The sequence below is a fragment of the Canis lupus genome, chromosome 10 (assembly GCF_011100685.1).
Source record: "Canis lupus familiaris isolate Mischka breed German Shepherd chromosome 10, alternate assembly UU_Cfam_GSD_1.0, whole genome shotgun sequence".
Classification (NCBI taxonomy): Eukaryota; Metazoa; Chordata; class Mammalia; order Carnivora; family Canidae; genus Canis; species Canis lupus.
The window spans coordinates 7689554-7703209 of record NC_049231.1 but is presented as its reverse complement, the minus strand read 5'-3'; the positions used below and the strand labels follow the sequence as shown (position 1 = coordinate 7703209).

Sequence of the window (13656 nt, the reverse complement as noted above, 5' to 3'; positions counted from 1 at the left end):
AACACTGATTGACTTGCTCGTTCTTGTGCAAAGTATCACACAACACTTAAAACTTCTAGGTTTGGGGATCCCTGGGTGGCCCAGTGGTTTAGCACCTGCCTTTGGCCCAGGGTGCGATCCTGGGGTCCCGGGATCCAGTCCCGCTTCAGGCTCCCTGCAGGGAACCCTACTTCTCCCTCTCCCTGTGTCTCTGCCTCTCTCTTTCATGAATACATAAATAAAATCTAAAAAAAACCCAGTCTTCTAGGTTTGTAATGAGATGCGACCTTGCGTGTTTTAATCTCCACGGGGGAGGGAAGAAGAACCCGTGGCAAGCAGAATAGGTCTCCTTCGATGCAAAATGCATTTGAAACCAGAGAAGCATCACTGCCAGAGTAATGAAGACTAATCTTGGGATCGTGTGTCCGGCTCCCCGCTTTCGGGGGAGTCCCCCTGGGGAGGGATGCTTTCTCACGAGGCTTTATAGGTCATGCTCCTTCCCAAAGGCCTGTCTAAGCGAGTCGCCCGGTCCTCTGCTGAACGGTCAGTTCACAGTCAACGGCCTGAGAGGCAGGAGCCCAAGGGCCCCGGGGACGCACCGAGGGCTGGCAGGTGCAGCCAGAGGCCGAGGCAGACGCCAGGCCAGGGGGAGGCCCGGGATACTCCGGCCTCGCTGCGGGCTCTCCGTCCAGGGCACTAAGGCCTGGGCCTTCTTCCCCCGTACCCTCACTCCCCACGGCCCTCGGAACAACGGTGGGTAGCAGCTGAGGGTTACCTCTGCCATCTTCCAGGACAACCAGCCCCGAGGAGTCTTAGCTCAACTGTATTCTAATCCAGGGCCATGAAGTCCTCTTGCCGCCACTTGCAAATGTATTTGCCCAAGATAAAACTTATCTAAGCCTTACCAGAAGGAGTTACCTCCTGTGTGGTCAACGGGCAACGGCTATACTCAACGCCAAAAATCCTCTGGAGGGGTCACACAACTTTTACAATAAATCTTGCCAGTGTTAACTGATGTAGAGAGAAAGCTACTTCAAGAACAGTTTTAATCTGAGCGCTGCAGAGATACTCCCACGTTACTGTCCCGCGTGCCTTGACCATTAAACTTCTGCAGATGCTGTTCATAGATTTTTTAAGATTTATTCATGAGAGACAGAGGCAGAGAGACAGAGAGAGAGAAAGAGAGAAGCACAGAGATACAAGCAGCGGGAGAAGCAGGCTCCACCCAAGGAGCCCGACGTGGGACTCGATCCCAGGGCCCCAGGATCACGCCCCGGGCCAAAGGCGGCGCTAAACCACTTAGCTACCCGGGCTGCCCCATTCAGATATTTTTAAAACATACAGATGGGAACACCGACGACTGAGGTTTGTCTTTTGACATGTGTCAGCGTAAAGAATACTATGGGTGCTTACCAAGGTCATCTTCAACTTGTCTGTGACTGCTAGGTTGTATTTGTGAACTTTCTCTTGGATTTCCTCTTTGCTGAGGTAATTGTGCGTCTCCTTCTCTTTCTCCACATCCTAGAAGAAAAATAGGCCATGCTGCACATGAACAGGCACAGAAAGAGATGCAGATAAGCCGGGATTCTTTTCTCATCCCACACAAGGGCTCGGAGCACTTGACCTTGAAATCCACAGACACTAACACACATGCCCCCCCCCCCCTTCAACTCTCAGGGTCACACACCAAATACAGCTTTCATTCCTCAGGCCAAGTCTCCCCGAGGGCTGTAGAGCCAATAAAACTAATCTGTCAGCAGCTAAAAGCAACACTTCCCTCAACGTGGTCCTTTGGTCAGACCGTCTTTGCTGAATTTCCCTTCTGCACAAGCACCATTCGCTGCGAGCACCTGCAAGACTGGCTATTTTCATTTGAAACGACATTTAAGGACACCTACCGAAAGCTTCTCTAGCACATTCTACCAACTTTATGTTCTTTACAGCTTCATCCCATTTACAAAGCAAAACAAAGCACAAGTCCCATTACAAAGCAGAAGGGGACCTACCGTCCCCCAGTATGGGACTTAATGACGTGACCTGGCACGAAGCAAGGACCTGGTTAAGGACACCCACCAGAGGGTCACTTCCGTTCCAAACAAATCCTCGTGTCCGGATTTCCCCTAACCGCCCATTCTCACAGGCCCCAACCTCTCTCTACACTGCGGGCAGGACGGTATTGGTTGAACCCTCTTACCACTGAAGGATTCGCCAGTGGTGTACGGTCTCAAGAGCTCAACCGGTGTGGGACGTTGTGCAATGGCTAATATGCAGTCACAGGGCCCAAGCTTGTGTGCTACAACCCCCCCGGAGCCAGGTGGACAAGACACCTGGCGTGTACTGCATTTAAGTCTCCCACCAACCTAACCAAGACGACATTGTTCCAGTTTCCAAAGGAGATCAAGTCCTAAGTGAATTCACCTGCTAAGAGAAACTTAGCTGTTCTGTGGCAGTGATGGAACTTACCTGAAGCCTGGTCCCAAAGCCCACCAACCCTCAGTCACTCCCGTTCCTGAGGTGACGTGGCTTGCCGGGGCCAACCCCACTAGTTAACACACCAAATCCAATTTTAATCCAGGTCCTCTAGGGGCTGTTTCCACGAACACGAATAGGTCCCCACTGTTCCCCCATGGGTGTCTGAAAACCTGCAAAAAGGCTATGGATCATACTCAACCCTGAGTAGCACCCAAAGGACGAAGCATCCTAACAACCTTCAAGGCAAGAAGAGGAAGAGTAACTAATATGGACTGATATATCGCCCACAAAACCCCCAGGCAGGTGTCTCTTTTTGGATCATCCTCACAGCCGGAAGCTATCCACGCCAGTCTGTGCCCACCGTCCCCAGGAGCTGGTGCCACAGGCCCCACGGAGTGGCTACCAAGGAACCTGTAGGAACACGTTACAAAAGAACCTAAAATGACTCTAGGGGCGCCGGGGTGGCTCCATGGGTTAGCTGTCTGGCTCTGGATCCCAGCTCAGGTCATGATCTCACGTCATGGGATGGAGCTCCTCATCCCTCTCGCTCTGCCCATGCCCCCTGCTTGCAGGTGCACATGCGCGTGCTCACTCTCAAATACATACAATCTTTAAAAGGAAAAAAGAAAAAAAAGGGTGGGGGGAGGATCCCTGGGTGGCTCAGGGGTTGAGTGCCTGCCTTGGGCCCATGGCGTGATCCTGGGGTCCCGGGATCGAGTCCCACATCGGACTCCCTGCATGGAGCCTGCTTCTCCCTCTGCCTGTGTCTCTGCCTCTCTCTGTCTCATAAATAAATAAAATCTTTAAAAAATAAAAGAGAAAAAAGAACATAAAATGGCTCTTGACCATTCAGGTCGTGAGTTTCTTGAATTCACACCCTGAACTGGCTGAGGTGTGCGGACTATAAAGTATGTCGGTAACTTCTCAAGTTCAGTGGCATCCAAGTCCAGGTGTCCCAGGGGTCAGTGGTGACAATGCTGGGGAACTAGCACGAGACACCTGCTCGTTCCCTAGCATGAGGAGTGAGCCCCAAATCCCTTGGGGACCATTCTGTCTGCCAACATAAAACCCCAAAGCAATCCTATTTTTGGTGTCAAGGGTTATTAGGAAAGAAAAAAAAAAAAGCTATAGATTGAATTTTTCAGAAGCTTCAATGATTTTTTTTTAAGATTTTATTTATTTATTCCTTTTTTTTTTTTTTTAATTTTTATTTATTTGTGATAGTCACAGAGAGAGAGAGAATGAGGCAGAGACACAGGCAGAGGGAGAAGCAGGCTCCATGCAGCGGGAGCCCGATGTGGGATTCGATCCCGGGTCTCCAGGATCGCGCCCTGGGCCAAAGGCAGGCGCCAAACCGCTGCGCCACCCAGGGATCCCCTTTTATTTATTTATTCCTGAGAGACACAGGGAGAGAGGCAGAGAGACACAGGCAGACGGAGAAGCAGGCTCCGTGCTGGGAACCCGATGTGGGACTTGATCCGGACCCCGGGGTCATGTCCTGGGCCGAAGGCAGGCACTCAACCACTGAGCCACTCAGGTGTCCCTTCAATGACTATTTCTAAAGAAATTCAAAAATATTGCACCTTTCTGCTTGTCCGGCTTTTTCCAATCCACAATTAGCAGGCCACGAGCCATAGCTGAAAAAAATAATGAGGCTTTGTTCCGACATTTATTTTTCAGTCCAGACAGTCCAAAGACTCTTCAAAGCCAATACTAAAAAGTAGACAGTGAGATGGGGCACGAGGGTGTTATGAAAAGTATGCCCAATACCAGCAAGGCCAGGGCTCCGATCCCAAGTCTGTCGCCAACTAATCCCATGCCCTCAGCTCAGTGACCTGAGTCCACTCCCTCATTTCCGTTCAAATAAAGGTACCAGAGTGAATCATCTCGAAAGTGCTTCCTGGCCTAACAGGAGAATTTTGCAGAGATCTGAGGCTGCTCTCACTCATGTGTGACCTGTAGAGCAGGATGGTGCCATTTAAGGAATCAAGGCAACCAAAGGCCCATCATTAAAGATGTATAAAAAAATTTTTTTAATGTACAAAAATAGGGACTCCTGGGTGGCTTGGCGGTTTAGCATCTGCCCTCCGCCCAGGGCGTGATCCTGGGGTCCTGGATGGAATCCCACATCGGGCTCCCTGCAGGGAGCCTGCTTCTCCCTCCTCCTGTGTCTCTGCTTCTCTCTGTGCCTCTCTCATAAATAAATAAATAAATAAATAAAATCTTAAAAAAAAAAAAAAGGTATGAAAATAAGGGCACCTGGGTGGCTCAGTCAGTTAAACATCCGACTCCTGGTATCGGCTCAGGTCATGATCTCAGGGTCAGGGGATCGAGCATGGAGCCTGCTTGTGATTCTCTCTCACCCTTCTCCCTTCACTCCACCTCCCCCCCCAAAAATTTTTTAAACAAATAAATAAAAATGAACAAAATAGCTAACTGCACAAATACTGGAGCATATGTCCAGTCTCGAGGCTTGCTGCCTAAATAAGAGATGATCCTAAAAATGAAAAGGAAGGGGGGGATCTCTGGGTGGCTCAGGGGTTTAGCACCTGCCTTCCGCACAGGGCGTGATCCTGGAGACCCGGATCAAGTCCCACATCAGGCTCCCTGCGTGGAGCCTGCTTCTCCCTCTGCCTGTGTCTCTGTCTCTCTGTGTCTCTCATGAATAAATAAACTCAAAAAAAAAAGAAAAAAAAAGAATGAAGAGGAGGGAGAAGAGTGGTTAAGAGTGAAGAGGCAGGGTCAAGACAATTCAGTAAATTGTTTCTTTGTTTTGTTTTTAAGATTTTTTTTTTCTAAAGCAATTTCTACACCCAGTGTGGGCTCAAACTCACAACCCCAAGATCAAGGGCAGTGTGCTCTACTGGCCAAGGAGCCAGCCAGGCATCCCTGGGGAGTTCTTTTTTATTTTTTATTTTTATTTATTTATGATAGTCACACAGAGAGAGAGAGAGGCAGAGACACAGGCAGAGGGAGAAGCAGGCTCCCTGCAGGGAACCCGATGTGGGATTCGATCCCGGGTCTCCAGGATTGTGCCCTGGGCCAAAGGCAGGCACCAAACCGCTGCGCCACCACCCTGGGGAGTTTTTAACTGCAGGTGCTGAGCTCAGCACCCAGGCCTCCCAGGAGCCTGAGGAAGACTGAAGGAGCGAGCTGGCTGGGAAAGAGAAACTCCCCCTGGATCACCCACACAGGCGTGAATGAGACACGCTGGTGCCCCAACTCTCCTTCCCTCTCAGAGATCAAAAGGCCAGGAAAGAGGTGACCCAAGGGACCTCCTAGAGCCTTTCAAGGCAGACCCCTCTCGTTAAAGGGTCAGCTGGAAAGCAGATCCCAGAGAAGCAGCTGACACCTAAAAGGCTGCGACCCTGATTTTTTTTTTTTATTATGAAGACAGAACTGACATAGGACACTGCACGTGTTTTAGGTGCCCTGCGAAAGGACCGGACAGGCGTATGTACTGCAGCGACTGCCACAAGTAACAGGCATCCTCGCCTCACGTGATTACAATTCTTTATCCCTGCCATGAGAATGTTCAAGATCCACCGTCTGCTGGGACCCTGCACTGTTCAAGTCCACTGATGTCGCCCAGCACGGCCACAGAGCAAGGCCTGCTGCCCTGAGCAAATATTTGCTGAGCTTCTGCTGGGCGCCAGGCCCTCGCCCAAGCGTGGGGATGTCAGGCACGGCACGTCCACCTGCACGGTGCTTACCGTCCAGCACAGTGGGTCCAGCACAGTGGAGTACAAGGGGAGGGAGGAAAGGTGGGGCGGAAGCTTCTGGAAGCGGAGGGACAGGCACATGAGTCCCAAGCTCAGGCCCTGGAGTGGAGAACACTGGTTTCTTTCAGTGTCAGGACTGAAGGAAGTCTCTAGAGCTGGAGAACTTCCAAATCTTTACCCCTTTAAAAGAGACTGCACCCCCCACACACACCAGGAAGAAGCCTCCTGCCCCTCCTCCTGCGGGCACAATGCCTTTGGGAAGCGGCATGCAGCAGCCCAGGAGACCAGAGCTGGGCACAAGGGTGCAAAGGTGCAAAGGAGGAGGGGGTCTTTAAAAACCTGCATGGGGGGATCCCTGGGTGGCGCAGCGGTTTGGCGCCTGCCTTTGGCCCAGGGCGCGATCCTGAAGACCCGGGATCGAATCCCACGTCGGGCTCCCGGTGCATGAAGCCTGCTTCTCTCTCTGCCTCTCTCTCTCTCTCTGTGTGATTATCATAAATAAAAAATTTAAAAACATTTTAAAAAAATTTAAAAAAATGGGAGTGCAGAAGAGATAAAACAGTACAGACACTGACCTTGACCTGGGAGGGCAGGAAACGCCCGGGCAGCGTCCCTATTGTTGTCCCGGCCACGCCCAGGTGCTCCAGCAGCCACGGGTCCTTTTTTATTCATGAGACACACACAGAGAGAGAGGCAGAGACATAGGCAGAGAGAGAAGCAGTTTCCATGCAGGGAGCCCGACGAGGGACTCGATCCCGGGTCTCCAGGGTCACACCCTGGGCCAAAGGTGGCGCCAAACCGCTGAGCCACTGGGGCTGCACGGGCTGCCCGGGTCCTCTCTTTTCCCAGCTGCTTTGCTTTCCCAGTCTCCCCACTATACCCTCCGGTACACCCATTCCCCGCCCCCCCGGCGGCGGGGGGGGGGGGGGGGGGCGGGGAGGGGGGCATAAACCCCAGCCTCGCTAGTGTTTGCCTCCAGCAAGCCCGGGGGCCGCTCTGGGGTTTGCTGGCTCCTGGGGGTCACAGAGCTGGGCTCCCCCATGGACTTCCCCAGGGCCGCGCCCTGCCTGCGTCCCTATCCCCGGGTTAGAGCCACACACCGCCCCAGAACCTACCCCTCCTACAGCCTGGGCCCAGGGTCTGAGGGCTGTTAATGCCCTTCCTGCTAACTCCTCTGTAACTCGAAATTTTAGCTCAACTTACAGGTTTGAGCTAAAGAGCTAACAACAACCAGAAGCTAAAGCACCCGGAGGACCCGCTGCGCTGCCGCCGCCTGGGATGAGCTAGGTCCTATCACCTCTTGGCCCCGTCCTTGCTGTGTGACCGAAGGCAGGCCTTTCAACCCCTCTGTTCCACCCCCCGTACGACGAGCAGGCCAGAGCTGCAACAGCACAGAGAACACCAGGACGCCCAGGGACTCAGCGGTTTGGCACCTGCCTTTGGCCCAGAGCGCGATCCAGGAGCCCCGGGATCGAGTCCCGCATCGGGCCCCCTCTGCCTACGTCTCTGCCTCTCTCTGGATTTCTCATGAATAAATAAATAAAATCATTTTAAAAAAAAGAAAAAATAAAGAAAAAGAAAATATAACACAACTCATTATTCAACAATTCTACTGAGTGCCCCTGGCGCCCGGCTCTGGGCCAAGCGCCTAAAGCTACAGCACAGTCTTGGGGCCGCGGCCTCTCCCTCCTTTCCGGACAGCCTGATGCAGTTGGTCTTACTCCTGCCCCACCCCCCCTGTTTTCTTTAAAATAAAAAAATAAAAAACCACTGACCCTTTATAAACCACCACTAGCATAGTGTCTCTGACTGGGTGGGGAACAACAGAGGCACAGCACCTGACAACGGACGGACAGACGCCAGGTAAACCTCTCTGTCACCACCTCTCTGTCGCTGGTCCTACAGCTCCGTGTGGGGCCGCTCGGGCTCCTGGCCGGGCTGCAGCTCAGCCCGTGCCAGTGGAAAAGTGTGTATTTACCTGGCCAACAGGTGCTCACTCCAAGTGAGGTGAGATTCCAAATTCACAAATCCCTACTTTGAATGTCACCCTCCAGATGTGGAAACAGGGCAGTCACCTACTGTGGTCCCAAACGGACTGGGATACCCAGGGGCACCAGCTACGGAACAGGTGCCAGTCTTGGGTACAGAACAGAAATCAGGCACCCGGCATCCGACCCGTGCCCGGTCTCGGAGCAATGGGCCCCTGCTGCAAACAGGATGCACAGACAGCTCGAGTGGAATGGAGTCTTGATTAATGACTTTTTTTTTTTTTTTAATTCATGAGAGACACAGAGACAGAGAGAGAGGCAGAGACACAGGCAGAGGGAGAAGCAGGCTCCATGCAGGGAGCCCGACGTGGGACTCGATCCCGGGACTCCAGGATCAGGCTCTGGGCTGAAGGTGGCGCTAAACTGCGGAGCACGGAACCCCATGCGGGGCTCGATCCATCCCCAGACCCCACGACCGTGACCTGAGCTGAAGGCAGATGCTTACCCCAGAGTCCCCTGGACCCCTTCTCCCATTTTTATTATTTTTAAATAATCTAAATGTAAATACTGATGTGTGGCCTGGGGGACTCGACTGGACAATGTGAATCTGGACTATAACGTGCACGGCTGCCAACGAAGAGCAAGACAGGGAAACCCTAAAAGACAGCAATGTAAAATAATAGGTCAATGTAAAAAAGAACCATTCTGGAGCAAACGGAATTCTATTCCTGAAAAAAGAATAGGAACACTTTTTCTGGGGTGCTCGGTGCTGCTGTTCTTGACCTTAAAAGTACAGGGTGCTGCTTGCTGCCATGGTCTCAGGGCACCAGCGCGGACAGTCGGCCAGATGCCACGTCCAGAAGCTCACGCTTATCTTGGGGCACGGCCATGGCACGCGGATTCACTCTGGCCAGTCCAGTTGCTCCCCCTGCCAGTTGGGAAGATCTTTTATAAATATTGGCTATAGGGCTGGGGCTGAGGGCTCAGGAACCATCCTGCCCGACTTCAGCTTGTAGCCTCTGCGCAGCCAGGAAGGACGTAGGCCGTTCACGTCTCCAACAGCAAGAAAAAGGGAACGATTCTCCCCCCACTCGGCCTCGGGGTCGGGAGACCTGCACCACTGCTAGCTCAGGGCAAGGAAAGGCAGAGGGAAGAGGAGGGGGGTGGCTGAGGGGACACTGCTCCCCAAGCCAGAAGGGCGCCTTCCTCCTCCTCTGCCTCCGCCCTCAGAGGCCCCAAAGCACATTAGGATGCTATAGGATCCGGGAAGACCAGCAGGTTAAAACCAACCGGTATCAGCACCCGGCAGGAAACTAAGAAAACAGACCGGCGCCACTGTTGGAGGTGTGAGCTCATTAATTATGAGCAGATGGAACATTACATAACAACGGACATTTCTCTTATCAATTATTCACCTCGTGAGCGGATTCTGTATCCGTTCGGGGATATTAGCGCACCCGACCCGCACCTGTTGAACTTGACCGCTTTAAACCACCTTTGTCTCAAGGCTACTTGTGAAATAACAAAGAGAACAGCAGAAGGGAGTCTAGGTGGGTGTTTTAGAGGACTTTTTTTTTTCTTTCAAAGGGACTTTGAAAATAGAAGCAGGCAGCAACCTTATAAGGATGGAACAGTGTAGTAGGCCTCTCTTGCACGCACGTGTGCCATCTACTGCCTTTCAAGTCTCCCAGCCGCCCCCCCCCCAGCCTCGCCCCTTCCACTTGTCCAAGAGCACTGCACCACCCCGCGCCTCCCCTGGGACCCCCCTTCTCGGGGTCCACCCCACTAGGAAGCTGTCCTAACCACAGGAGCCCCCACTGCTCTATCCCGGGAGCCCCCAGGCAACCCCATCCATGCATCCCGGGCCCTCCGCGGTGGGTGGGCTGCTTGCGGTGCTCCCTCCTGCCTCCAAGGAACCCGACAGCATCTTTGAATTTTGCACTCGGGGATCCTGTCCTGGGACGGGCTCGATGCCCCAAAGTGGCTGCCACACATTCCTTTTCAACCGGAATCCAGCGGGTCCGGAGCCCACATCTACAAGACTGCATTTGCAATCCAACCCCGCTTGTATACATTCTTATCAATCTGCATGAGGTTTTTTGTTGGCTTCTCAAAACTAAACGGATCTGCAAGGGCACACAAAAGGCCTTTATGACACCAGACAGAAAGTCTTCTATGCTTCTGTTCCCTGTCTGCACCACCGAAGGGGGAGCCCCTGGCCACCCCCACACGCTCGGGGCAGGAGAGCAAGCACGGGCCCAGGGTGTTAATAAGATTAACTGCAGTTGTGAGCCACCCGAAGCGTCCCATCTGGGCCTCCCATGACCTCACTTCTTAAACCCCCCTGGTTACCAGTCCGCAATACCCTATATGGTTGTACTTTCAAAACCGGGTCGTGTGCCAATCGTCAAACAGCCACTCGTTTGTCTGGAGCCAGAAAACAAACTTGGAGGTGGACCAGTCTCCTCGGAGTGCCCCAGCTGGAGAGCCCAACCTCCAGGCATGCCCGACCGCACTCGGACTCAGAAACCCCAGGCTCAGAGGGGATACACTTTCACAACTGGTTTTAGGGCTCTCAAATTCTGGGTGAGCTCGGTGACAGAGTATTAGCAGCCTCAGAGATAAGCACATCCAAATCCAGCCACTCAGCTGTGATCATTAGATCATTAGAATGAGGCCCCTGGGGAGTCAGCACCCCCCTGAGGTTTGGGGCAGAATGGGAGACGCAGTGGACTCTTGGGGGTTTCCAAAGAAAGGTGCATCCTCCTCGAAGGACAGCTTCCCTGATTATTAAAACACCATTGGACTATGGTTCCTGTCCTTTTCCGCACTGAGTTCTCTAATATATATTTTTTAATTTATTTAAGAAATCTGCACACCTACTGTGGGGCTCAAACTCATGAGCCCAAGACCAAGACCCACACATGCTCTTCTGACTGAGCCAGCCCGGCACCCCAGTTTTCTAATGTTCTATATTATATACACCACTGCCCTAATCAAGTACCTACAAAGTAAGGGTATTAGGAAAATTAACTGGAAAAGTAATATAAGGAATCACTGAGAAGCCAGGAAGGAAGTGAGAAAGGCAAAGGCACCACATTGGTAAGTGGTGACACGGTGTCGACCCTAAGTGACACTAAGTTCTAGATTAAAACAGCTCACTGGGGGAGCCCCGGTGGCGCAGCGATTTGGCGCCGCCTGCAGCCCGGGGCATGATCCAGGAGACCCAGGATTGTCCCACGTCGGGCTCCCTGCATGGAGCCTGCTTCTCCCTCTGCCTGTGTCTCTGTCTCTCTGTGTTGCTCGTGAATAAATAAACTAATTAATTTTTTAAAAATAAAATAAAATAAAACAGCTCACTGCTCAAGGATCCGAGGGTCATCTGGGCACTGCCTTTGGCTAAGAGCAATTAAAACTGTAGCTCCGGAGATGCCTGGGTGGCTCAGTGGTTGAGCGCCTGCCTTCGGCTCAGGGCCTGATCCCGAGGTCCTGGAATTGAGTCCCTTGTCGGCCTCCTGCATGGAGCCTGCTTCTCCCTCTGCCTGTGTCTCTGCCTCTCTGTCTCTCATGAATAAATAAATAAAATCTTTAAAAAAAAAACTAGCTCCAGAGCCACAGTCCTAGTTCAGCTTAGCCCAGGGACACTAGAGGCTCTTACAAAGGTCAGAGTTTGCCAGTCAGGTCTGTGACCTTCACATCCTTTGATTGGTTATGGAACCTTTGAACCTTGGCTACAAGGGGAGGGAGGTTCCAGAGAAAGGAAATGAGCAGGCTCATTTGGAGGGGAGCCAGACAGGAAGCGTGAGGGACCGAAGGCTGCAACAACCAGGGGGAGGCAGGTGGAGCCCAGGGAAGCTGCGCAGGCGCCGGGTTGCTCCAGCTCCACCAACAGCAGGAATCTGAAAATCCAGGGCAGTGGCTTCCCAGCAAATAGGAGCCATCACCTAATTTGGATGGAGAACGGAGTGTCTCAAGTAAACCAGAAATGTGGGCGCCTGGGTGGCTCAGCCGGTTAAATGTGTGCCTTTGGCTCAGGTCATGATCCCAGGGTCCTGGGATCCAGCCCCAGGTCACGCTCCCTGGCCAACTGGGGAGCCTGCTTCCCAGTCTCCCTCTGCCTGCCCCTCCCACTGCTTGTGCTCTCAAATAAATGGTCTTTTTTTTTAATTATGTAATTTAAAAAAATTAGAAATGTCTATAGGTCAGCACTCCAAGAAAAATTATCAGCAGCAAGCTTCTCCAAAAGATACCTGGCGATCTTCCTTGCCAATTATAGTCTGGAGTCTAGGTTAACACCCCATAAAAAGATGTGAAAGCAACTGGCACCACGAGAGGAAGGGAGAGAATCGTCAGTCCTTTCAGGCCAGATGTCCGGATGAAGAAAGATTTTAATTAGACAAACTTGAAAGTCCGAAGGGGGCCGCAAGGGTTAAAGCTGCTTTCTATCCCTCCAGTTCCCATCCACTCCCTCTCCCAGCAGCCTCCCCACCACTCCAGGCTGCTCTTTTGAGTAAGTCTGTTCAGAGCTCTTAAAAGGCTCCACTGAAGTGTTTGAGGACTGGTTCTTCTACACCACAGGCAACTCGGGATGAAGGACAAAGAGAGAGCCCCCCATTTTTACAAATGCTGCCCCAGGTGAGGAGTCACCTTTTGTCTTCCGACCAAGGAGTTAAAAGTACTCTGGAGTCACTAAAAGGTTAGATCAATTCAAATAACGACTCAGGCGAATTATCACCTTAAAAGCGTTTGACATAAGCAGTCGGTAGAGACCGTTTTTTCTACAGAAATCCTCCCCTGCCCTCCTGCTTAGTTGCAGAGGGGGTGAGAAATACAGAAGTCACCAGAAGAGGGGCTGTGATCCTGGGATCCAGTCCCCGCAGGGAGCCTGCTTCTCCCTCTGCCTAGGTCTTTCTTTGCCTCTCTCCATGGGTCTCTCGTGAATAAATAAAATCTTAAAAAAGAAATTTTTTTTAAGTCACCAGCAGTGTGTCAGGGATACAAGGCTGGCCACAGTCAGAGGCTTGGGTGAATTAGGTGACACCCAGAGATGATCAGAAGGAGAGAAGCTGGGAGAAGCCCCTGCCAGAAGGATGCCCAAGGGCCTGGTGCACGGCGCCCACCGCGCCCACCCACCCCCAGCCCAGACCTACTGCCTCCCCTCTGAGAGCTGCCCTTAGTGAATCTGATCACCAAACTCCAGACTCTGTGCCACCCCCTTCACAACCAGACTCTGAAGTCTTCTAATAACCCTATAACTGGGTACGCCACTATTAGCCCTATTTTGCAGATAAGGAAATGGAGGCTTACAAGGACGTGCAGTTAGTGCAGAAACTAGCAAGTAAGGTTCATAGTGGGTCCGTCCGATTCAAAGCCCATGAAGCCAAGAAAGCAGGAGGAGGAAAGAACCAACCATGAACTTCAGATGATGAAAATAAGAGGAGAGACCCTCGGGTCTATGCACTGCTGGCTTCCAAAGGCTGTTCTGATAACACTGT

General features: G+C 52.2%; 1 protein-coding gene across 4 annotated transcripts in view; it reads right to left on the bottom strand.

Moving 5' to 3' along the window:
• The window catches only part of RASSF3 (Ras association domain family member 3), a 72420-nt gene that overhangs the window by 8900 nt on the left and 49864 nt on the right, over positions 1–13656 (bottom strand). For all 4 annotated transcript variants that reach the window (XM_038549913.1, XM_038549916.1, XM_038549915.1 and 1 more), the window contains exon 2: positions 1393–1500. In XM_038549913.1, coding sequence (XP_038405841.1) covers positions 1393–1500 — 108 coding nt within the window. The remainder of the gene's footprint in view (positions 1–1392; positions 1501–13656) is intronic.